Here is a 24,854-nt window from a genome sequence, read left to right as displayed (position 1 = left end):
GCGGAAGGATATGACGGTGGCTGACTACCACCCCCTCTCCATGCTAAATACCGACATCAAGGTGCTGAGCAAGAACCTCGCGACTAGGTTGCTCCCTGACATGCAGACCCTCATTCATACAGACCAGAATGGGTTTATACCCACGCGTAGTACATCACATAACTTACGGAGATTCTACTCTTTTCCTTATGAAGACCCACACCCCTCAGGGTTGGCGGCTACAATAGCGTCGGTAGACCCGGAAAAGGCCCTCGGCTATCTGGAGGCTGTGATGTTGTGGATGGGGCTGGGACAGCGATGGTTTAATCTGCTTTATAGTCAGACGAGGGTGAAGACAGGTTGCACATTCTCAAGCAGCTATGAGATTTGCAGATCTCGCCCCTATTATTCTCCCTTGTGATTGAGCCCCTAGTGGGGAGTTTCCATGAGAGGCTGGAGAATGGGGAGTGATTAAACGGGGAACACCGCACATTATCTCCCTCTACGCGGACGACCTATTCATTTATTTACGTGATGGGAACACTGCGCTTCCACTGGCGCTGCGGATGTTGGAGTACTTTGACAACCTCTCAGGCCTGCGCCTTAACCGGCGCAAGACATGTGTCTTCCCTATGGTGACGGGGGCGCCACGTCAGCTCTCCTGCCCGAGGATGTCCAGTGGGCTCCACTTACTTATAAATATCTGGGTATTCAGATCTATCATGACCTGAAAGACAAGCGCGAGGGCAACTTGTTAGGAGCATACAGGGCACTGAAGGCGGCAGTAGCCTTTTGGCGATTGTTAAAACTCCCCGTTATGGCTCGGATTGCCCTGTCCAAAATCGTGATACTCCCAAGGCTTCTTAACTACTTTGCCAACCTGCAGCTGCTTATCCAGGCGGCCTGGTTTCGCACCCTGGACGGGCTTCTGCAGGAGTTAGTGTAGGATGGGGGTGCCAGCAAGTGGCACTGGCGCTGCTCCCCTTACCGCTGGAGGGCAGGGTTGGGGGTGGGGGGGGGGGGGGGGGCCTTGGAGTGCCTGATTTTTAACTGTATCATGTGGTGGTTCAACTCAAGTCGCTGGCGAGATGGCTCCACGGACTGGACCCATCTGTGGTCTACCTAGACGAAACACACACTCAAGAGGCAGTTCTGCTGGCCGTCGTACTACGGGGGGAGACGTAACGTGGTTCTACCGAGCCCTGAACTGGATGGTGGTCTGCTCCTTGGGAGGACTGAGGGGTAGGTGGGACAGAGACCTAGGGACACAGTGGACAGATGCTGAGTGGACTCGAACCATACAAAATCTGTCAAAACACCCTCTTGAAATATATACAGTATAATTACGTCCATAGGACATACCTTACCCCGCATAGAATTAATCGGATATACAGCACAACATATGGCGGCACTGACTTTTGCCATATGACTAGGGGATCCCTGGAACTTCAAGGCTTTTGGAGGGAGGTCATAGATCTCCTTAACAGCACACCAGACAGGTAGATGGACTACGGCCTGGCTGTCTGCTTACTGGGCCTCTCTGACAGGCCTCCTTCAAAAAAGGTGGGGAATAAATTCATTGACCTTGCGCTTGGACTGGCACGCAGGAGGCTGGCGATTGGCTGGAAGTCTAGCACGGGACCCAGATTGAGCACATGGGTGTGAGATGTTACACGCTGGGCTAGGGCGGAAGAGTGGGCCCTCCAGAGGGAAGAAGTAAGAGGGATGAGTAACAGACCAATAGCCCCCTTGTGGGCGGAAGTGGTAGGAACATGGGAAACACCTGAGGCCACCATGGACTACCTGTCAAATGGACTACCTGAACAGGGAAACTAGGATTGCAACTGTGCCAGACACCTGGGACCCCCAGACGAAAGCGCAAGCGGCCTATTGTCCGTCCGTCAAATGACAACAGTGTATGTTGATTATGTAATGATTGTCATGAACATGTGACTTATGAGACTATGACAGTAGAGATGATCCTGCGACCAAGATAATGTACCTACCAAAATACCAATAAATACAATTTTTAGATGGAGTAGGAATGATTTTTGCTTGAGGAATACTGGAACATCTGGAAACATGGGAAGAGAAGGCAAGTGTAATCCTGTTGGTACAGTCCGGCTTCAGAGCCAGTCGCTTGGTGAAGGACAACATAACAGTACTTCATTCTGTGCTTGACATATATGTGGAAATAAACACCAGGGGCTATAAACTTCATTTATTAACTTCTCAACGGCATTCGTCTTAGTGGACAGACAAACATTATTGCATAAATTGTCATCCTTGGCGTTACCATCTAACCTGCCCAGATCAATCATTGCCCTTCAATCATCAACACGGTGTGACGTGTAACTGGGGGTTATCAAAGGCCTGTGTCCTATGATCACTACTTGCATTTGGATAAGGCAGGGGGTGCTTGTTAGCCCCTCTGCTGGTTTCCCCCAACAATTTTTACATATTAATAATTTTCCTCCTAGACTGGGGACTTTTCCATTGCATACCGTTATGCATGTGCATGGCATTATCTTGTATGATTTGACCCCACTAGGTTTGCAAAGAAATCTGCGGGAATTAAAGATGTATGCAAACATTTTTTGAAAATAAGTTGTAAAAACAAAAGTAGTACCCTTTTGGGGTTCTAAAAGTAGGGGAACATTTAGCTGGCATGTGGGTCAAGAAAATAGAGGTTGTAGACAGCTATATTTACTCGTGTAGAACCGTTTCTTCAGATCTCTCCCACAAATTGCAGTGTAACAGTTTAGGAAAAAGAAGCCTTTGCAAACTGTTGGGCCTACAAAATTTTAAGTTTCGTGGGGAAAAAACATTGTAACCATTTGGTAAATACTTATAAATTAAAACAAATCCAGTAACTCTTGTGTGCTCTGGAATAATACATTGCAATATTCTGCTGATCGTTCCTAGAGTAATTGTTTTTAGTTTGAGTGCAGCGATACCTGTTCAGGTTCTAAGATTTGAGTTTGGTCTACCAAATGCTTTTGTGTGTGCCCATACTAATGTAGTCTGATGGGGTTACAACTATTACAGGCGCCAGATGTTTCACGGAGGGCTTTGCTCCGGTCTTATTTTCAAATGGGACTGGCAAAAGTAATGACTTTTTGTAGAAATTTTGAATTTTCTCTGGAGATTTTTAATTGCAGCAAGGCTCTTATGAAACACTGGTCCCCAGGTCAGTTATGTCATCTTTTCAAAGTTCTAAGTGTGAAATTGAGTCTCACTCACGACATAAGGCACTGCGCCAATTCAAAAATGTATGGAAATTATATTACGGAGAATAGTTTTGGGTGTGCACAACCTTATTGTTTTAGCATATGTCCCATAGAGTGAAGCGAGTAGTTCTGCTTTTAGAGTAGTAATCATTCCCTTAGTATTTTGGAAGTAGACTAGAGAGTTGATTCACTGAAGTCCGGGATATGCAACCTATATAATTTAGGTCCCCTAAAGTTGTTCCATATATTACATCTTTGTCCAGCTTTAAGTGATGTTACAAATATTTGTATTTGTCCTTTGGTAGTGAAATTCAAAGAATTGCTGCACTTCATCTCGCACCCTCCTTCCCCACAGTTGTTATATGATAATTAATTTAAGGGTTTTTATATGTGTTTTTAAACCTTTGTATTTTTTATGCACCTAGATGCATCAGAAAGTGTTGTTATGTATAGATTATCAATATATTTTTTTATATTATTATAATACATGTATTGTTGTTGATCTCAACAGAGGTCTGTATCAATTGCCAATAAACTTGAACTTGTCATTTTGTACAATTGTTTTTTTTTTTTTTTGTTGTTGCAAAAGTTGGAATATACTTGGCATTAAATTTTGCCATGCCTAAATAATATTGAACATCATCCTCATGTGTAAGTGTAGTTGCTATCTCAATCGCACTCACCAGTATAGGTTTAGGTCTAACCCAGTGCTCATCAATGTTATGACCCAGGTAAGTAACATTTTCCTCTGTAAATGTGCATTTAGAGAACTCCACTGTAAGTCCATTCACCTCTAAAATCCTTAAAATGCTGTTAAAGCTGTGCATGATTCCAGAGTAATCTCCCCCAAAGATGAAAATGTCATCCTGAAAAAATGTTACACCAGTATCTTTGCTGAACAGATTGAACATAAGACACTGAAAAACAGCTGCTGACAATGCAAGTCCAAATAACATGCTCTTGAATTGGAAACAACCAAATGGAGTAAAAGTATGTCACTTTCATTAATTCAGGTGACAGAAAAATCTGATGGTATGCTAGAGAAAAGTCAGCAGTTGAAATCCACTTTCCTGGAGATAAGTGACCATAGCATTTATCTTTGGCAAAGGAAATCTGTCAATACTTATGTTATTAATTACTTTGCATAAATCGACACACAGCTTGATCTTCCTATTGCTGCGTCATGCCATGAGCAGAGGAGAAATCCAGTTTGAAGGCTCAGTAGGTTTGATAACCTGTAAAGCTGACAATCTGTCAAGTTCTTTTGATACCTCCTCTCTAATCATGATAGGAATGGTACAGAACTTTTATAATTTGGGAATAGCATCCTCTTTAAAGATTTTGTGCTCAAAACCTTCGAGATTGCCTAAACATTTTGTTAAACATGGTTGGGAATTTTGTTAACATTGTGTTACCAACAGTTGTCCCTTTGTCAACTACCAACACTTTCTGAATGTTATTGGGATCTGGAACAATGTGTACCTTCTATTTATCAAATTACCACAACGCTGGTTGTTTTCTCTCCGTTCCCCCACATCCCCCCTTTGCCACATATAATTTACCTCAGGAATGCCTGTTTTTGAAACGTAAACCACATAAAACCCAACATAGCAGTTCTCTCAGCAGTGTAACCTTCACATTGTATGTCAGGTTCTATCAATTCATTTCCTACTTTCTCCACAAACGGATGACTCCCACATTTCTACATTGATGACCGTGTATGGTGACCCGGAATCCGCAAATGTCTTCACACCATTGATGGTCATCCAACAAAGAAATTAATGTTCAAAACAAGGTTATTATGGATATTCATCACAAAATTGTTTTTAGTTGCATTTGCCTCCAAATCATACTACGAATCATTACCATTCACACAAAAATTATTTTTCCTACAAACATTTGCCGAAGCCCTCTGATACCACAACTACTGCATTTTTGTTTACCTACAGGACAACTATTACTATTTACTAAATTATCCCTACTGTCACAGCGATAACACCTAGACTGTTCCTTCAACTTTGATATGTCTTTGTTAAACTTAGGATTTTTTTATTTTTTTTTATCAACACTAACTTTAACTTTACCCACCACCTTGGTATCCTTTACATCCTGTTTAAGGGCAAGGGTGGGGAGGGAACACACTGCTTCTCATCCCAGCACAGTTCACCCCATTGCATTCTGGTAAATGCCATATGCTTACTCCAAAGTCGCTGTAGTTTTTCACTAAAGTTGTTGCAGGAAGTGCTGTTATCTCTAGGCACATGTTTCTGGGTTTAGCCCTTCATCAGTAGAGAGCAGAAGTAGTAGATGTAGGAAAGTACCTTCTTTTTGGCATGGTTACCCCCACTTTGTGCCTGCTGTCAGTGTGTTTTGACTGTTCACTGGGATCCTGCTAACCAGGACCCCAGTGACTGTGCCCTCTCCCTCTAAGTTTGGTTGCTTAGGGCTTAGCACACCCCACAATTGACATATTGGTGCCCCCATATAAGTCCCTAGTGTATGGTCCTTAGGTAACCAGGGCATTGGGGCACCAGCAGGTATTGTGCCACCCATGGGAGTCCATGCAAAATGTGTCTGCAAGCCTGCCATTACAGCCTGTGTGAAAAGGTGCATGCACCCTTTCCCTACAGGTCACTGCACAAGGTCACTGTAAGTCAACCCTTTGGTAGGCCCTCCTAGCCTTGAGGGCAGGGTGCAGGTACCTGTGTGTTAGGGCACCCCTGCATGAGAGGAGGAACTCCAGCTCCATTACACTGGACTTTGTAAGTGCAGGGAAGCCATTTTACCCGTGTACTGTACACAGGTCATTAATTAGCTGTGTCCAGATACATATTGGTAACTCCAAACCTGGGTATGTTTGGTGTCAAAAATGTCGGAATCATACCTCAATACTGTTGTCCGTATGGTTGTATAATTCCATGCATTCTGGGGGCTCCTTAGAAGACCTGCAGCATTACTCCTGCTAGTCTTCTGGGGTTTTCCAGGCAGCCAGCGCTGCTGCCCCCGCTCAGACAGGTTTCTGCCCTCCTGCTGCTTGGCCAGCTCAGGAAGCTCAGGAAGAGGAAGGCAGAACAAAGGATTTCCTGTGGGAGAGGGAGGTAACACCCTGTCCCTTGGAAATAGGTCGTACATGGCTTGGGTGTGGTAGCCTCCCCAAGCCACCGGTATACTTTGAAGGGCACATTTGGTGCCCTCCCTGCATAAACTGATTTGCACCTGCCCTGGGACCCCCTGTCCCTGCTCTGACGTGAAACTGAACAATGGAAAGGGGAGTGACCACTCCCCTGTCCCAGGGGTTGTGCCCAGAGCTCCTCCAGGTGGCCACTTGATTCTGCTATCTTGAATCCAAGGTGGGCAGAGGCTCCTGGAAGCATCTGAGTAGCCAGATCAGGCAGGCGATGTCACAGCCCCCTTCTGATAGGTGGTCACCATGCTATGTGACCAAACCCCCTTCCTGAGCTATTTAGGGACACTCTCTCTGGTGGGTCCTCAGATTCGATGTGCACAATTCCAACAGGACTCCTCTGCATCGTTTACTTCATCTTCTGGCCACCAGGACTACAGTTGAACCTTCTAGGAAGTGACAATTTGCAACTCCAGTGATGACTCTGCTTTGCAACATTGTTTCCGCCTTTCACCGCTACTGCCTGCTATCCATTTGCCCAGCCTGCGACGCTCTGGGTGCCTGATGTTAGGTGTGGGTGGGTCGGTGTCGTCTTATCTTCTGTTGCCCGGTCTCCTGCAATCTTTGTGCGTCCTTTGAGCCGGGCACCCTTTTTATCCCCCATTTCTGCCCTCCAGGCATTCGGGCGCGATTCAAATGATGCCTGTGCACCCCATTGGGTTACATGTCCATTTCCTGCCCCCCCCTTTCCGTTTCCGCCAAAACGTCCTGTTTGCGATCTGGCCGGAAAGGGTGGGATGCTTGTTTTTGTTTTTCCGAGGGCACTTCCGGCCCCCCCTTCTTTCTTTGATTTTTGTGCGCCGTATTCGGCGCGTTTCTTGCTTGGTGCCGCGGTGTGGTTTCCGTTCCGGCCCTCCCGAGCTCCCTACGGTCGCGGGCCTTCGCCCAGATAAGGCACAATGGTACCATCCACAGCCTGCTGGGGTCCCGGACGTTTCAACTTTGACGACATAGCGAGTCAAATCGCCAGTCCCCAGACCGCAGGGAGAAACCGCGTAGGTCACTTCCAGCTGCCACCACAGTGGTGCGTAGACGCCACTCTCCACAGAGCTCAGAGTGTCTCCACCATGCCTCGCCTGTATGGTAACATTTCTTACACCTTGACATTTCAAAACTGCTTTTTTTGTATTTGGTGATTGTAGGATTTAGTGGGGGCTTGCGTAAAACAAGGAGCGTGTAATGTAATTCCCACTGCACCAGTCCAAGTGCATGCACACTTGTTTTATTTGGCCAGGTCAGAGCAGAAATCTAATGTAGCAGACATAAATCAGGGAAGTGCTCTGTTTTCTGATTCCTTCCTGGCAGAGATAGTAATGGAAAGCTAATTAATTACGGACCAGGCAGCTTATACCAACAACAGAAGATGAACAAACTGGTCATCATTGGGGAGCCGGGTCCTTAATTCGTAAAACTGCAGACTTCCATACAAACGCCTTAAACGTTTGCTTAGACTTCCTCCCTGGTAATACATTATTTAATCAAAGTCCTAGAGGGCAGGAGTGCCACAGGGAGTCTGCGGTCTGCCCGGTGCGTGGGCCTCCCCTTAATCGGATTTCTCCTGTCAGATCCAGCTGTACTTAAACTGAGCAAACGCTAAGAACATCACGTGTAATACACGTGTAAATGCTGCTTATAGGGTACAAACGAAGAGGCGAGGCACTGGCATCTTCAGTAGTCGGCCAGAGATCGCGCGCACCATTTCAACATGCATTAAGGACCTCTTCGCTTAAGAGGCTTTTACCGTCCCCAATGCCAAACCATTTTTTTGGTGTTTAGGGTAATTTGTGCTCAACCGTCATAAGTTTTTTCCCATAACAGGTATTTGGGCCAGATTTGCGTTCTTTTTTTTTTTCTCACAGATTGAGAGGTACTCAAGTGGCACAGTAGGAAATCAAGAAAATAACCAAAATTGAGCCATTGTTTTAAACGTGGGGGAAAAATGCTGTGCAGCTGTGCAAGAAAGTATATTTTTGACATACAAAAGGTTTGCCAGCTATCTGGAACAAGTAGAGCTGTTAGAAAAACTGTGTTTTTTTTTTTTTTTCTTTTTCTAAGTGCTAGCCGATTTTTCCCTTTTTTGTGGTGTCTACCTACTCGCAGTTTGTGGTGGAAACGGGTATGAAATTCATTGGTGAACCCGGATAAACATTTCTGAAAATTAGACAAAATTCCAAATTTAGCAAGCACTCATTTGTGTAGAAGACTTATGGTTTTCCCACAGAAAGTAATTGTTGAGAAAAAAAAAAAATAACCAGAATAAGTCTCAAACAACAAAAAATAGGAGACAACGTTTTCATCTGTAATTCGTTTGCCCCACTGGTCAGTTTACAAAAGTAATATGCTTTTACATCCATCACATTATATACTGTTAGATCCGTCAGATCACTCTAGTTGCAGGCAAACGTAGTGTTTGTTGGTTGTTAAAAACATGTGACTCTCAGTCAACAATCTAGCTGCAGCTTATATTTCATGGTGTACTAATCATGAAGCAATCCATATGGTAAAATCTAACATATGAAAAATGAGGATGCAGGAAACCTATGTGTTTTCGAAACATTTCCAAGATACTGCAGTTATAGATAATGGTTGTGTACAATTTTGAAATTGGGGTTACCCATACTGTCATGTGATTTAGGGCATATTTGGCAAAAATGTGTTCCTTCTTCCCTCCCGTCTTACATTTAAAAGCCAAAAATGAAAAGAAAGTAAATTGATAATAACAAGGGTTCTACTGTTTAGTATTTCCACTCTGAGCCTTATAAAACAGTACCTCACTTGTATGGTGAGGCCTATCACCAGCGGCACAATAGGCTCCATATTATAACAATGAGTGATTAAGTTCAACATTTTGCCTTGAAAATTGCCCCATTTTGGAATTGTGGGTAATTGTGGTATTTGGGCCTGGGCATGGCTGCTACCCAGGCAAACTACTAAACCTGGACATTTCTGACCCTACACAGTTAGGAGAGAGGGTGATGTGATACCTAGGATGAGCTGCAAACCTCACACGTTATCTAAAATTACTACTTTTCTAAGAGGGATGGTTCTGAAATCTGTGGGGATCTAGAGATTTCCTACCACCCAGCGTTCCAAAACTTCTTCCTATAAAAACAATACACCACTTGAGGGATTGGGCCTATCGCCTGCGACAGGAATGGATGAAAACTGCAACCACATAAAGTCAGAGTTATATTCACTTTGCTGATTTGGGGGGTTATTCTAACTTTGGAGGAGTGTTAATCCGTCCCAAAAGTGACGGTAAAGTGACGGATATACCACCAGCCGTATTACGAGTTCCATAGGATATAATGGACTCGTAATACGGCTGGTGGTAAATCCGTCACTTTTCCGTCACTTTTGGGACGGATTAACACCTCCTCCAAAGTTAGAATAACCCCCTTGGTCTGTTAGACAATAATTAAAATAGACGCTTCTGCAAGTCAGTGGAGTGCTTGCAACTATGACACATTATACAAAAAGTTATCATAATACAAGCAAATTAGAGGTCAAAGACAATAATTTAAATCTACTACACCTCACCAGAAACAAACATACTAGCTTTGGCTGACTCAGCAGTACAGTTGCATAACTTGGCTATACCAAATCTAACAACACAACAGTCCTGAAGAAAGAAGTGCCACCACCAGCAAGCAGAGACTCTTTCCACTTGCCCCCGACCACACAATACCTTTCGAGAGGTGATTATGGTTTTTCTCAACCAAATGGAGGGAAATGACCTTAGTGCAGTGGGTATTTCCCACACTACAGAGCAGGTATTGGACCAAGCTCAGCAGTATACAAATAAATCACCTGCCAAGTAGGCACAAGATCAGCAAAAGTGACATACCACTCTTGCTGTAGGATGTAATTTCCATATTGTTCAAGAAGGTGCACATGGAATTACCTCTCCCTGAAATCTGAAAGTGCGTGTATTCCATAAGCTTCCTCGTAACAAAGGAGGGCAGGTCTCCTCCGATCCTTCCTAGGCATTAGGTGCCTGATTAAGAAGACACAGCTTTACTGTTCTTGAAGCGAACTTTACAAGAGTTAATTTTGTTGTCGCTGAAAGAATATTTTGTAGCTCAATTAAATCTAAAGGATGCCTATTTCGATATTCTGTAGAAACCAGTTCATCAACGATACCTGAGATCTATGGTAAATAACAATCATTACTAGTTTAGAGTTCTGCTTTTTGGCATAAGGTTGGCACACAGGGGATCATTACGAGTCTGGCAGTGTGGCGGCAACCTCCCCGTCGGAAGTTTGGCGGACGGTAAAAACCGTCCGCCTAACTTGTAATGACCCCCACAGTCTTTACCAAAGATCATGCTGATGAAGGAGCACATCTTCATAACCACGTTGTTCATACCTGGACGACTAGCTGGTGAAAGGTAGATCAGGGCAGAAATGTAATCCCACAATCCGAGTATAATTTCATTGTTGCACACCCTAGAATTCAATAACTTTGTGTTTTAACGTTTTAGTAATTGATTGCTCTTTATCAAGCAACTCAACATCTGAAAGTGAGAAAGGTGAAGAAGCTGTTAAGGATGAAGGCGTTTTCCAGTGTTAGGTTATAAATGTTTGCTCTTCAGGAATGTTTAATGATTCAGTGGTCTCCTGACAGGTTCCTGGAAATATCTTGGGGTGTTGTCTCCAGAGGAGCGTGCCAGATATGCTGATGGAACAAACAATGTTAACATGATCTTCTGCAGAACATAAGTCACAAGTGACCATCACCACAGGAGTATCCACACAAGGGGAGGGTTCACAGTTCAGGATCCTTTCAGTAGGTATTGTTCTAGTTCAGACAGACAACATAGCAATCATTTACTATTTTCTGAAACTGGTTACTCATTTGCTCCTGTCGCCCCAGGAAGCCCCAGCAGAATTGGTACAGGGCTCATGCTCACCACATATGCTTGTTATTAAAAGAGCGGCTAGGGGTGGAAAACATCTGTGCAGATCTTCAGAAGAAGTCACCTGGGAACCCACAAATGAAAAATCAAGACTGTTGTTGTTCAACAGAAATGTGGGGGCTTCACAAATAGACCTGATCGCAGTATAAACAAAAAAGTACCCATACTCTCAGTGGTATTAATTGTGAATTAATTGGTCATGAACATTTACTAATGTATTTATCCCTAGTTCCCTACTGCAATAGGTCATGCACAAGATGCAGCAAGCTCCCTGACACTGACCCTTGTTGCTTCAGCTTGGGTGCAACCACCGTGATACTCCTGCCTGTTTGAAATGTCTGCAGCCATGTCACAAGCATCCAATCTTATCTGGTTTGTTGAGTCAACAGGAAGGAAAGCTGCTACTTTCAAATCCACAAACTTTGAATTTAGCAATCTGTCACCTAAGGGCTTTGGTCCTGATGCACACAGGGAAGTAGTAAGTCTGCACCCATACTGGTACTCCTACAGATGGGTGCAGGTTTACTACTAATGGGAATTCACAAACGTATTCAGTATAACGCCTGGAATTCTGCACCAGGTGCAAGTTTGCAGGCGTACTACTGGTAATTTTGTGTGGCATTCCTCGGCCCCCATTACTTAATTGTACATAGTTTAAAGTTATGCTCTGGAGAAAAGGGAGCTCAATATGCAAATGGACATTTTGATATGCTTTTTTTTTTTTTTCCTTCACTAGTTCCTCTTTGTCCCACTCCCCCGTGCAAAGCCCCTTACCTTACATCCCCTCCTAACTTGTGGTCCAGCTCTTTGGTAGAGTAAAACTTCAGCAATTTTTTGAGTGGGAAAAGGGGCCGACATATAGGTTTGTGGCTATTCATGATTAAATATCTATTGTAGATTCAAAAGGCAGGGGTGGCTTATGTCAGTAAGGGTACATTTGGCTGCTTTAGCAGATTTCCTCCAAAACGGACAACACCTGTCCTGTTAAATATACCAATCATGAAAGCATTTATCAAAGGCCTTAGAAATAATTAATCCTGTCAAGATTCACTCCAGCTTATTTTTGGAATTTGAACATTGTCATTAGTCGGCTCTGGGTCATTACTTAATCCTTTACTCTCATTCACAGTGCCTTATCAGTCTTCGTAGTTGCTTCGTAGCAACAATTACATCAGTAAATGAGTCTGTGATTTACGAACCTCGTCAGTGGGAGGATATTATTTACAAGTGCATAAGTACAGGGTTGCGTTACTTGCACATCCACGGTTTTTACCAAAGTTGGTGTCACCATTTTGCACTAATCAAGCAAGGTCCCCCCATTCTTTTGCACAGCCTGGTCTAAACAGCCTGTCCCTTTCACACTACCACATCACAGGCAGTCTCATTTCAAAGTAGGCATTGTTGAATGGATTTTAGAGGTATACCGATACAGTATGCATAAAACCTGCATCTGCATACGCCTCACATGGATTCGATTCGTACAAAGTGAGCTACGCGGGAGATCTGGTGTAACATAAAGGCCTCTGACATTTGCTAGGCAGCCACATGAACGTCAGCCCACACATTTTTGCTTCTGCTAGTGCTGTTTTCAGCAAACATCTTTTAGTAGGAAACGGAACTGGTGTCCAGTCAACACAGCGAATATTATCTTCAACAACACATGCTACAAATGTTACTCATAATACTCAATATGTAGATTGTGTGGGCGTGTCCAGCCTTAATATCTTTTTATATTTAATTTATAGGGTGACACATATAGGGTAATCATTAATTACCCTTAGAGGTTGACACAAATCTTTGGACTCAGGAGTGTGATACCCTTCTAAACAAGATAAAACAACAACCAAACCAAATTTAAGTAAATAACATTTGAATATGGAGACATTAATTGTTCACACACCATGACCAATGTGGCCATTATTCACTACACCAGTTTAGTGGAGTTCAAACATTTATATCCCTAGATTAACAATGCTAAAGTCACGTAAATCATACAAACAACCAAATGATTCAAATACAAAAATAACACTAGCTGACCAAAGCGAACGAAAAACCTTATTCTACCAAGTAATTGTATTTTAAGCCATTCAAGAAGAACAACACAGAATAACAAGAGGATATAATATATAGAAACTAAATACATTGAGTTAACACAGATGAATCAATAACAATTAATTTCAGATAGCCCGATTAGAAATATGTCATCCTTAACTATCATGGTAATCAGAAGTGCATGTTGGCACATATATGTAAAAATAAAAAGAACACAAATTAATTTGGAAAACATCTAGCTAGGGTGCTAATCAAAATAGCGGTTGGGTTTCTGAAAGAGAGAAAACATAAAAACCTGCAAAGAACAAATGCACATTTTATACTTCTCCTTAATGGAACTCTTTCAAGCAGTGAAGTCTTCATCAATAGAGCATCCTTAGTCTTCATTCGAACAGGACATGAATAAGGGAAACAGTTCAGTAATGTTCGGTCTTATTGTAACTAAACCATTAATAGTAGCATAAGCAACAGAGTGGGACATAAACCGTAGTCACTGAATTTAAAAAAAAAAACAAATATATATGTGCTTACATCATCTAACCATTGCTATATTAAAATCCTAGAAAGCAACTAACTATAATTCTATTAGTCAGTCTATGGGGTGGTTTAGGTCAGAACCAATTAGCTTCACTCCACGTTTCATAAGTATCTTCTTCATCTTCTCCATTCACGATTGGATCATCTTCTCTCACTGCAGTCCCCAGTTTCTGCAATAGAATACAATTGTTGCAGGTTACACATGAGCCCTGAAAACCATTGTTCAGGGTACACATTATCTTATCCCAGTAAGGACAGGACTAAATTTACAAGAGAGGAACACAACTTTTCCACAATATGCGATCTACAAAGGATATTGAAAATCTATTTCACTAAATATATGAAATATTATGTGAGGACAGCAAGTGTGAACAATGAACATAGAGCTTCTAGGAACTGCTGAAACAGAAAACATCGCACAAGCTTTTTAAAACCTAGAATTCGCTTTAGGAAGTTCGTGTAGGCCCACATTTAATAAAACATTTAAGCCAATTACTCATTTTATCCATTTACATTAGTGTTCATATTAATCCATATTAATATATTATAAAACATTTCTACATTAATCACCATTAATCATTATTAAACATGTACTGTTTATGGTGTTCACCATATTTGCTACTTTATACGTTGCACATTTTAAACACACATTTATTTCAAAACTGACTTTAATACACACTTTACTCTTTGAATTAGTACTTTAGTTCTTCAAAATGTTATCAACTTTCTCTCTAACAGTTGTAATGTTATAAATTCACATGCCACCCTTTCAAACCGAGGATATCAAAAACCTTTCAATTTTTTTTCTCGTTTTAACAATTAATTATACTTTTCCTATTTTTTTTAAAGAAACGTATGATGGTTTTTGTATTTTTTCCCTATCGTTCACCGCTAGAATTGAAAGTCCGTTGATTTTTAATTTGCAATTAGCCCCTTTTTTAATTACAAGTTGACTGTTCATCATATTGTGATAGTCACGTTAGTGTTCTTTGGGTTTTAATTTCGTCAGACTGTCCCAGTCTTAGCAGGATATCCATCCCTTGGAGTGTTTGGCCTTTGGCACACTTTCTACTCAGCTTCTTCCAAATGAAAATGACATTTTTTTCCCCCGGTTTGTATCTCCAGGTGAAGAAAGTGATGCAGGGACGCAGCTCATCCTCTCAGATTTCCCTTGGTTCCATGGGACGCTGTCCCGTATAAAAGCTGCCCAGCTGGTGCTGTCCGGTGGAACGCGCAGTCACGGTTTGTTCGTCATAAGACAGAGCGAAACGCGGCCTGGAGAATATGTGCTGACTTTTAACTTTCAAGGGAAGGCAAAGGTGAGTGTTGTTTTATACTGACTCTCTTCCTCCAGTAGAGTTCACGGGTCTTGAGTATTTTCTCTCACAGCCTTCTCAGACTATTCCACTGACACCTGCTAGGCCCGCAATGACCATTGGGCTGGGAAGGCTTTGGACCCCCGCTGTCGGGTCCCCTGGGCTTGCAGGGGCTGCTGGCCTGAACTTCAGCCCAGCAAAATTATTCCTGCAAGGGCAGGTACAGCCCTGGAAACCCTCTGTGTGACATTGTCTTTGCTTTTCACAATCACTCCTGCCTTCCTGTCTCAGCAGATAGAATCCCATGTTATCATGATATAACGTCTCTTGCTCATAAGAAAGAGTTGTGACTCTGCTGTCTAATGTGGCATAGGTCAACGCTGCCATTATCACATCCCACACCCAGCAAATTACAGCAGGGGTCCCTAGCAACACTTTCACTCCAACCAAAGAGGTAGAGTAAATATGCATCACATGGTAATTAATCATTTTCTGGTCCAAAAAAGTCTAAAAGAAAAAATAATAATAGCCAGAGTATTAAACATACATTTTAATAGTGTTTCGTCTTCTGTTTTCTTGGTGCTTTGAAGCCATTGATATTGTGTAAAACTATTTAAACATAAAGCACAGCAACAAAGTATTGCATTTCGACATCGGAGAAAAAAGGATGCTGCATTCTGTTTAATACACATTATAGACAACTGGATGTATGTAGTAATATGTAACATTATTGTGCCAAATACAGACATCTAACCACACCCTGCAGAAATGTTGAATTTCAGTAGGAGTGTCTCAACCTTTCATCTTTCCGAGATTGATGAAGTGGGTATAACTGAGTAAGGGACAGCACACATGGCATTTACAATGATGCAGGACCAAGGCTGATTTGCCTATCGCTGGCTCCTGTCTAAGGTTGCATGGTGGGCAAAAAAAATGATTGACTGGAATTCCTCTCTGAGCAATTATTAGTAGTTGAGATTATTAAATCATTCTACCTATCACTTTTTTGCTTTCTTCAGTGTGATGCCCAAAGAGTAACAGGTACGCCCACACCTGGATCCTGTGCTCTCTATGCTTTAAGACTATAGCTAAACCCTACTGATGAGACCCAAATAGGCCGAAACTGGTTTCCCTTGCCTAAGGTTCCTGACCCGGCTGTGTGGGCTGGTCTGTTCCAATCTGAGCTGGAACAATACTGATTTTCATATTTCTCATACCTGTGTGACGATGCATGGCGGTCAGAAAAAGAACTGGAATATGGTCCCAGCTAATTACGAGTGGCTGATATAATTCAAGTATTCCACCTGTCACATTTTTGCTGTCTGCAAAGTCTGCAGTAGTAAGTGCTATGTAGAACACAATACTACATACTTGTTAAATTGAGTGGGAAAAAAAAGGTTCCATGAATTTCGTTCGAGTTTGTACCGTGGTCTGCCTGGTGCTTTTGGGAGTGCTGTGACAACTCAGCCTTTTACATGTTTAGCATCTATCCCTCTCCTCACACATGGTGAGAAAATTGCCTGTGTGGCTTAGCTTCTAACTTGTTGCTTTATCCAAGCTCTGCAAACTTCATGCTTTGACTCCCTTTACCACACTGTGTACCATCTGACAATCTTTCCTAGTTTTTATCTGTTGGAATTTCATACCTCACTTGTCCTCTGGCGAGGAGAGATGGAGACACACTTCTTGTGAATTTATTTTTTCAAACTAATAGTGGTGTGGTTAATTGTGTTCACTGTATGTTGCTCTGTGGTTGTGATGCATCATTTATCTGAGTTTCCTTGTCTTTGTCCCTATTTGTTACCCATAATTTCTGATAGAGACCTCTAAACGCAGATTCCTCACCTTGTCAATTTTCCCAGGCATCAGACTGGACCCGGAAACTTTTGAAGCAGTTCACCTGCTCGTTGATCTGTCAGCTTGCACATCCATGTCTGATCGGTTGTGCCGTGAATGTAACATCTGGTCCCTATATCTGCACCCCTATGCATGCTGACATCATTTCTTTTCTTTCTTTGCGCCTAGTGCGGATTCGGAGCTTCTCAATCCCGTCAGTTGATAGACTTTTTCCCCTCACAGTCCTGTGGTGCCCCGGGTAGTTCTATATCTCAGTCGTTCACCTACTTCGGAGACAATTCCACTCCTGCTCTCGATCCATTCCAACCACTGGAGATCAGAGACTCTCCAACAGGTCTAAGAGCTGAAAGATGCCTTTGGTAAAGTCTTTGGTACCCCACAGGATCCTTCTGGAGTGCCTTCCAGCCCTAAGGATCCGAGGTGGCCTCCATTCAGGCTACCACCCGCAAATCTGTCCCCAACTGTGCCATTCAACCCAAGACCGGCTCCCTCCCTGAGCTCAGCTGTACTGACCCTGGCTCCGGGCAACATCCAACTCCACCCTTTGTGCCACCACCGATGACACCAGCTCTTTCCTAGAGTCCTGCACAGACACCAGCGTCACTAATGCCATACGTGGAGCAGGTAGTTTTATGGAAATCTGAGACCCACCCTGTCCCAACACTGAGGTCTTAAACACCATGCGAGTGTGCTTTGCAGATCCTGAGACATACCCTATATGTTATGATTGCGATGACAATGCCCCTTATTGAGAGAACATGTTTGATGATTTACAGGATGGCAGTAGACTTGACTGTACCCCTCCCACACTTTGGTTTGTCTTGTGCACACCCGGCTGTGGAGACTGATGAGTCCACCTCCTTCGCTACACTGATAAGGGTCGCCTTAAGCTTACTACTTTCTTGATGACCCCAACTGTCGGGGAATGAAAACAAATGGAAACATTCACGAAGCAGATGTTTTCCTCCACCAGCTTTGCATTGGATCCATCAATACATCATGCCTTTTGGGCAGGTACTCGCATGTGTTTGAGACAGAGTGCTGGATATCTTGCTTGCTGACTCAGATGACATCCGTCCAACCTTTCAGTGCCCTGTTGTCGGAATACAGCGAAGTTCTCCATTTGATCAGGCTGGGACACAACCAACTGTCAGGATAGGGCAGTAGGGACCAGCCAGTACTTCGGCACCACACATGGATTTTTTCCACGGGTTTTCGTCAGATGTCCTCCTTTCCTCCTTGTCTAGACTGTTTGGAGTGAAGGTGTTTTACCCTTAGAAACATTGAAAGAGCAAAACCACTGCTCGCCCACCAGGTCTAGCCCTGCTGGTTTGGCAAACAGTCCCCCCACCCCGACAAATATGCTCCTTTCAAGGCTTCAGTAGGGAATACCAGCGGAGGCAGTACAAGTACAGGCCTCAGAAGTAACAGACCTCTCAGTTCTTTCGAAGAAGAGGTTGGGGATGAGGTTGACTGCATCCAGCCCCTAAGGAGAACGATCTACCCAAACCCCAGCCCCTCTCCTGCAGCTGCCAAAAAAAAAAACTTTAATTTGCTCTTGGCAACTCACGTTTGCTCAGTTGGAAGATGTATCACCTTTCACCTCCCCTGGGTGGGGAAGCATCACAACCAACCAATGGGTGCTCCAGATAATGAACACAGTTACTCCCTGCCCTTTCTGTCCTGACCCCCAGACATTCTACCAGTATGACACCACCTTTCAGAGCAGAGGACCACTTGTCCACATGTTTGGCCAAGGGAGCAATATATAGGGTTCCGGCATCAGAGATTGGGACTGGGTAGTAGTCTTGTTATTTTCCAGTGCTGAAGGACAGAGGCCTTCATCCTAATCTAGTTCTCTGCTCTCTGACCTTTTTCCTTTGGAAGGACAAGTTCAAAAATCTTACTCTGCCCCAAGTTCTTTCTACCCTGGATCCAGGAGATTCAATGGTGGGGTTGGATTTGTAGGATGCCTCTGTTCACATCACATCCTGCAATCCCACAGACAGCACCCGAGGTTTCAGGTAGGCCAAGAGCACTTTCAATTCTCTGTGCTACCCTTTGGCAATACCAGTGCAACTCCGGTGTTCACAAAAGTGATGGTGGTTAGCCGATCAGCAGAGGTCTGGAATACCAGTATTTCTATACCCTGACTACTGAATGTCTGCTCAGTCAAAAGCCTCCTCCAGATGATGGCTGACCTGTTGCCAACTTTGGGTTTTTCCATGAACGTGCCAAAGTTGCACCTTAGTCCTTTAAAGGCTCCCCTTCATCTGCGCCATCCTGGACATAGTGCTTTCCTCTGGCTCGATGAGTCCAGGACATTTGGGTTATGATCCCAATGTTTCAGCCCCTAACCTGGATCTCAGTGAGAGTGGCTCTGAGGCTTATGGGCCTCATGGCTACTGCTTATGGACCACACCAGGTGGCACATGCAGGGTTTCTGAGGTGAAATTTGAAGTCTCAGTACCAAGAAGAACTGTCAGAATACATCCAGGTGTCAAAGGAGACTGTCCAAGAACTGCAGTGGTGGCTGCTCAACTGCAGTCGTACTGGAAGTAGATCCCTTTCCACAGCTTTTGCACATTGGAGTTCCTGAAGCGGGTCTCCCTTGGAGACACTTTCCGTCTGTTCTGTGGCTCGGGACTCCTATATACCTCCCCGCCCCTACCTGTCCTGCCCAGGATACTGTAAGATATCAACAAAGAATGGGCCTGGTCATCCTAGCGGCACCAGACTGAGCGAAGAGAGGACCTAGAATTTCTGGCCATGAGCATTTGCCCTCTGAACCTGTTGCCATGCGGGGAGGACTGCCTCTCAACAGCAAGGCCAGGTCCTGCACCTGAGCCTGCACAACCTACACCTCCATGTTGACGGCCAGAGATGGTTGTCATTATCTTGGCAGCCAGATATCCATCTGCTAAAGTTGTTTACGCAGGAGGCTGCGAGAAGTTTGTGGGTTGGTGTTCATCGCGTAACATCCAACCCTTGACCACATAGTTGGCTGATATTCTTCTGTTTCGTCCGTCTTTAACTCCGTAGGACCTTGCTGTGGCAACAGTTAAGGGTTAACTTTCGCTCTTCATCCCTTCTTACAGTTGCAGGATCAGCCATCTCTCTTCAAGTCACCTATTATGATGCTTTTTTTGATGAGGCTGATCCACATGCTGCTGCAAAAACATTTCATGATGCCACGGTGGGAGCTTAATTTGGTTCTCACTTACCTGATGTGCACTCTGATGCATAGCTGTCCCCTCCATCTACTGATCATCAAGACTGCATTCCTCATTGGAATTACGTTGGCCAGACAAGTGATTGAACTCTAGGCATTCAGTCCTGCAGCCACACATCTCTTTCTTCTCTTTCTGTTCCTTTGGACGAATGCAGCATTCTTACTGAGACTTTTCATGCTCTTCCACATTTGCAAAATATTTTTATTGGGTTTTATGTTGTAAACAGCACATGCAGCAAGGCAGATGATTCAAGGATACTGTAAGAATGATAAAGAAAAGAAAATATGGTGATACATTGAAAACATATATAATAGTACACACATTTCACCAGATTTAACTGAGAAGTGAACTGGGAGGAAATTGGTGGTGTAAACTAAGGGGGTGCTGAATGTACCTCGCTGCAGTCGCACTAAAAGGGGGTTTCAACAAAAAATATGGAGAGAAAAGGGGTATGTGGAGATGACGGTGATGGCAGAAAAAGGTATGGAATGTTCGCTTAGGAGACCGCAATAGACATGGTTGGCCAGAGTCTGAGGGATGGGCGACCAAGTGGGAGAGAGATAGGGTTAGAGGAAGGGGATATCCCCCAGGGTCCTTTCTGCCTCCGGTCACTGAGAGGGTTTCTAGTAGCATAGTGGCCTAGGGTACTAAATGGAAGTCCCCATGCCCAGCGAGCACATTTAGCAGGTGGTGATTATAGGGCTAGTTTGTGTATTTGACAGGGGATTCATCCTGTTCCCTGTAGGAACTGTGGGTGAAGTGTAGCCCACAGTGAAGGATATTGGTTGTTTGTGGAGATGACAAACCTCCATGTAGCAAAGTGCTTACTTCTTTGTCCTTCCCCACTTGCACATCACCCAATGCCAGGCCATCACTGTCAGGACTGTCGGCGATTGCTACTGAAGGGTGTGTGTGCTTGGCTAGAAGGACTGCCAGCGCCACAAATTGGATGCATACTTTAAATTGCTTCCAGTCCTTAAAGATACCCAAGGCAGTTGCTTCCCACGTAAGGAGATTAGTGCTGTTATCTCCCATATGGTATCGTGTACTGACTACCAATAGCTCTGTAAGGCAGGGCATGACAATAGCATGGGTGTGAGATCCGCGCAAGAGTGTGACACCGGGGACAGCCAACCTGTGCATTTTGGAAGTAAAGATTCAGTTGGGAGAGTGAAAGGTACACTCTGTGAAACCAAGAATTGGATATTTTTGAATCTGGAGTTACAGAATACCTGTTGGACATACTCTAGGGCTTCTTCATGTCCTTGTCATGATTAGTCTTTAGATGTCATTCTCCCATTTATGTTGGTGTGTTGCGAGTGGGATATCCTTGAGCTTAGGAACAGCTTTATGCAATCATGTTATCTGATGACTACCGTCACCCATAGTAAGTATGGTTTATAACACTGAGTGGGTAGGAGGTTTGGTCTAGGATGTGCCCCAGAGGATGCGAAAGATGACGTGGAGTTGGTGGGGGCCAAGGAGGACAATCCATCACCTTGGCGGATACTATGCACTAACCCCTTCTCTCCAAGTTGGAAAAATGGCTCCATCGTCTAGACTCTAAGGCCCATATTTATACTTTTTTAGCGCCGCATTTGTGCCATTTTTTGACGCAAAAGCGGCGCAAACTTGCAAAATACAATTGTGTTTTGTAAGTTTGCGCCATTTTTGTGTCAAAAAAGGACGCAAAAATAGTATAAATATGGGCCTAAGAGTTTACTTACTTTCTGCATTGATTGGACTAAAGAGTATTGACAGGATAACTAACTCTGTCAGTTTCTCTGAAGCGAAAAAGGGTAGAGCATTGCAAAAGAGAACCATCTCCTGGTGGATTGTGCTATGTATAAAGATCTGCTATAAGTTGGCCAAGAAGCATCCCCCAGAAGGTTTGCACGGTTATTCCATCAGAACAAAGGCTGCCACCACTGCACAAGTCCTCTTGCTCTACTGTGCAGGATTTGCCACGTATCGCAATTCTGCGTTGTCAATTGAAACAAAGTGTTTGTCTTTAGAACCAGGCAGCGGTGGTAGGATGACTATTCTGGTACCATGTATTCCCAGGACTGGAGCCGGTGCTCTGTGTTGGGCCAAACTCCTTCACAGAAATCTTTTCACGAACTAGATCACCAACTTCAGGATTCCAGCCCGTGGATGTTGGCAAATCCTTTATTTCCAAGATTGTGGCATGTGCAGATGAATTGTCATCACAGAACGATTGTAATTTCTGAAAGATGAGTACATGTTCATTTATGTCAAAAGGTGTTTCTGCCACCATTGAGCCAGGCCCATCTAGATCAGGGACATACATAAGTGCCCCAAACAGGATCTCATAAGGGGTATGCCCTCCCAAAGACCTTCTGGGCAGATTTAGTGCTCTCTGGACTCCATACTGGTGTTGAAGCCAACTACGACCGGACCCTAATTTATCTAGCTGTTAAGAAATGCTTTACGTCTCGGTTTTTCCGCTTCACAATCGTGTTTCCCTCAGGATGATATGGAAACGAGAATTGCAGTGCAACACCCATCCTTGCCATGGTGTCCCATAATGCAATATCAAGGTCCTGGTCTGAGTGGAATGCCACAACTGCATATGGGCTCTTATGTGGTAGGAATATTTTTCAGGATATGCTTTTGGTAAGGACTTGCCGTTAGCTGAAGTTTAAATAGCAGTCAATGTTTCATCGTTCAGCTTAATCTGGGAACAGATGCCAGAGCAACTGCAGAATTGGAAGTTTCTTCAGCCAAATAATTTCCTACAACATGTATTCCAACATGTTGGTGACCCAGTGTATCTACTACATGAGCCCACAGCAGCTTCTTCTTGAGATCAGCCATCTTCTCCCACAAAAAAATTGTTTAATGGTGTTTCCATTGGAGACTCGGAACCCATTAAGGCGCCAATAGTGTAAGTATTTGTGTATGGTTGAACACAGCAATATGAATCCCAGGCAATCATTGTGGAAAGTTCTGGGTCCATGTGTTCCAATGACAGAATTAAGGCTTTAAGCTCTGCAAGTTGTTCTGTGTAGTCCCCTAGGATCTGCGTGTAAGTTTGTTGAGGTTGGAATTCACCATCCCTCATCACTAAATAAACGGCTGTGCAAGCCACGGAGTATTGGTGTTTGGTACCTATATCTGGTTAAGCTGAACCATCATTGTAAATGATGATTCAGTATCGGTCAAGAGGCAAGGTGTTAGTGGTCACCGGATTTTCTAGTTCAAATAAAAAAAAATCTTGGGTCTGAAGAGTGGCATCAAAAACATAATCAAAATCAGGAACAGCAAGGGAGTCACCCATTGAATCCAACGTGGATGTAATGCTTTAGCGTTGGGAATGCTTGCTTTGACAGCCTCGAGGGCTGGCATTGGGGTAACGGCAATGATGCTTTTTCCCTGCGCTACTGATCTTTCCTTTATAACCGCCATCTGAACTGCAGTCAGTATTTTTTCAGTGGGAGAAAAACGCTGTTCTGCAGTGGAGTATAAATGTGATTTTTATGCTATGGGTATCATACTACTTTCATTGAATTTGACATAGGTGAACCCGATGGCACCAGGATTACCAAGTTTGTTTTGTTGTCACATGTGTAAATGTTTTGCTTCAAGCATGTCAGTGGTTTTATGCGTTCTGCATATTCTGGGGTGTAGGTTCTGCCAAAATTAAAGAAACCAAGCAGTGACTATAGTTTCTTAAGGGTATTTGGAGGTTGTAACTGCGCGCGCTTTTCTGAAAAGTATGGTGCCAGCCTTTTTCCCTCGTTTAAAAGTTTACATCCTACAATTAGGACATTAAGGTAAGCAGTTTTTGTTTCCTGAAATTCATCTTGTAGCCCAAAGCAGAAAATCTCAAAACAATGCGATCCACCCAGGCTACATGTGTGTGAGATTGTCATCTGTCAAATAGATGCCATCAACATAGGACAATACCTCAGGATCCATATCATGTAACATTGATGTCACACGAGCAGCGAACAATCCTGGGCTTTTCTTGTACCCTTGAGGGACTCTACAAAAGTTTCTTTGAGACCCTAGCTCTGTGAAGGTGCTTAAATTCCAGCTTTGAGGCACTAGAATTTAACAGAAAAAACACTGGAAATATCCAAGGTTGTGTTGCATTTTTTGCACACTGTTTATCAGTGCTGTGCTGTGTGAATTTTGTATGACATATGCACATGTATCACTGTTTAGGTGTCTGTAATCTAAGACTGTTCGATGGCATGTGTAGCTGCAGATACACATGCTGTGCACAGTCCGCCGTCTGGTGTTGGGCTCGGAGTGTTACAAGTTGTTCTCCAGTATTGGATCTTTCATAGATTCACATGCTTGAATCATCCCCGTCGTCGAGGTGGGAGCCTCACGGTAAATTTAAATATATAAAAAGCAGTAAGTCAGTAAAAATAAAACCAGTAGGCCCAAGTAGGCCTCATAAGGTATTTTACAGTCTATCCACTTTGTTTTGTGAAAAGACCCAAACTTGAGTATCAACCAATCAGGATTCAGCCCCTCCCAAACACTCCCAACAGAGGCTGAATTCCCTCAGATTT

General features: G+C 43.6%; 1 protein-coding gene across 6 annotated transcripts in view; it reads left to right on the top strand.

Moving 5' to 3' along the window:
* Positions 1–24,854, top strand: part of SH2B2 (SH2B adaptor protein 2) — a 423,267-nt gene that overhangs the window by 341,015 nt on the left and 57,398 nt on the right. For all 6 annotated transcript variants that reach the window (XM_069226948.1, XM_069226946.1, XM_069226944.1 and 3 more), the window contains one exon: positions 15,027–15,220. In XM_069226948.1, coding sequence (XP_069083049.1) covers positions 15,027–15,220 — 194 coding nt within the window. The remainder of the gene's footprint in view (positions 1–15,026; positions 15,221–24,854) is intronic.

This window comes from Pleurodeles waltl, chromosome 3_2 (assembly GCF_031143425.1).
Source record: "Pleurodeles waltl isolate 20211129_DDA chromosome 3_2, aPleWal1.hap1.20221129, whole genome shotgun sequence".
Classification (NCBI taxonomy): domain Eukaryota; kingdom Metazoa; phylum Chordata; class Amphibia; order Caudata; family Salamandridae; genus Pleurodeles; species Pleurodeles waltl.
Note: the sequence above shows the minus strand (reverse complement) of the source record. Positions and strands in the feature narration are given on the sequence as shown.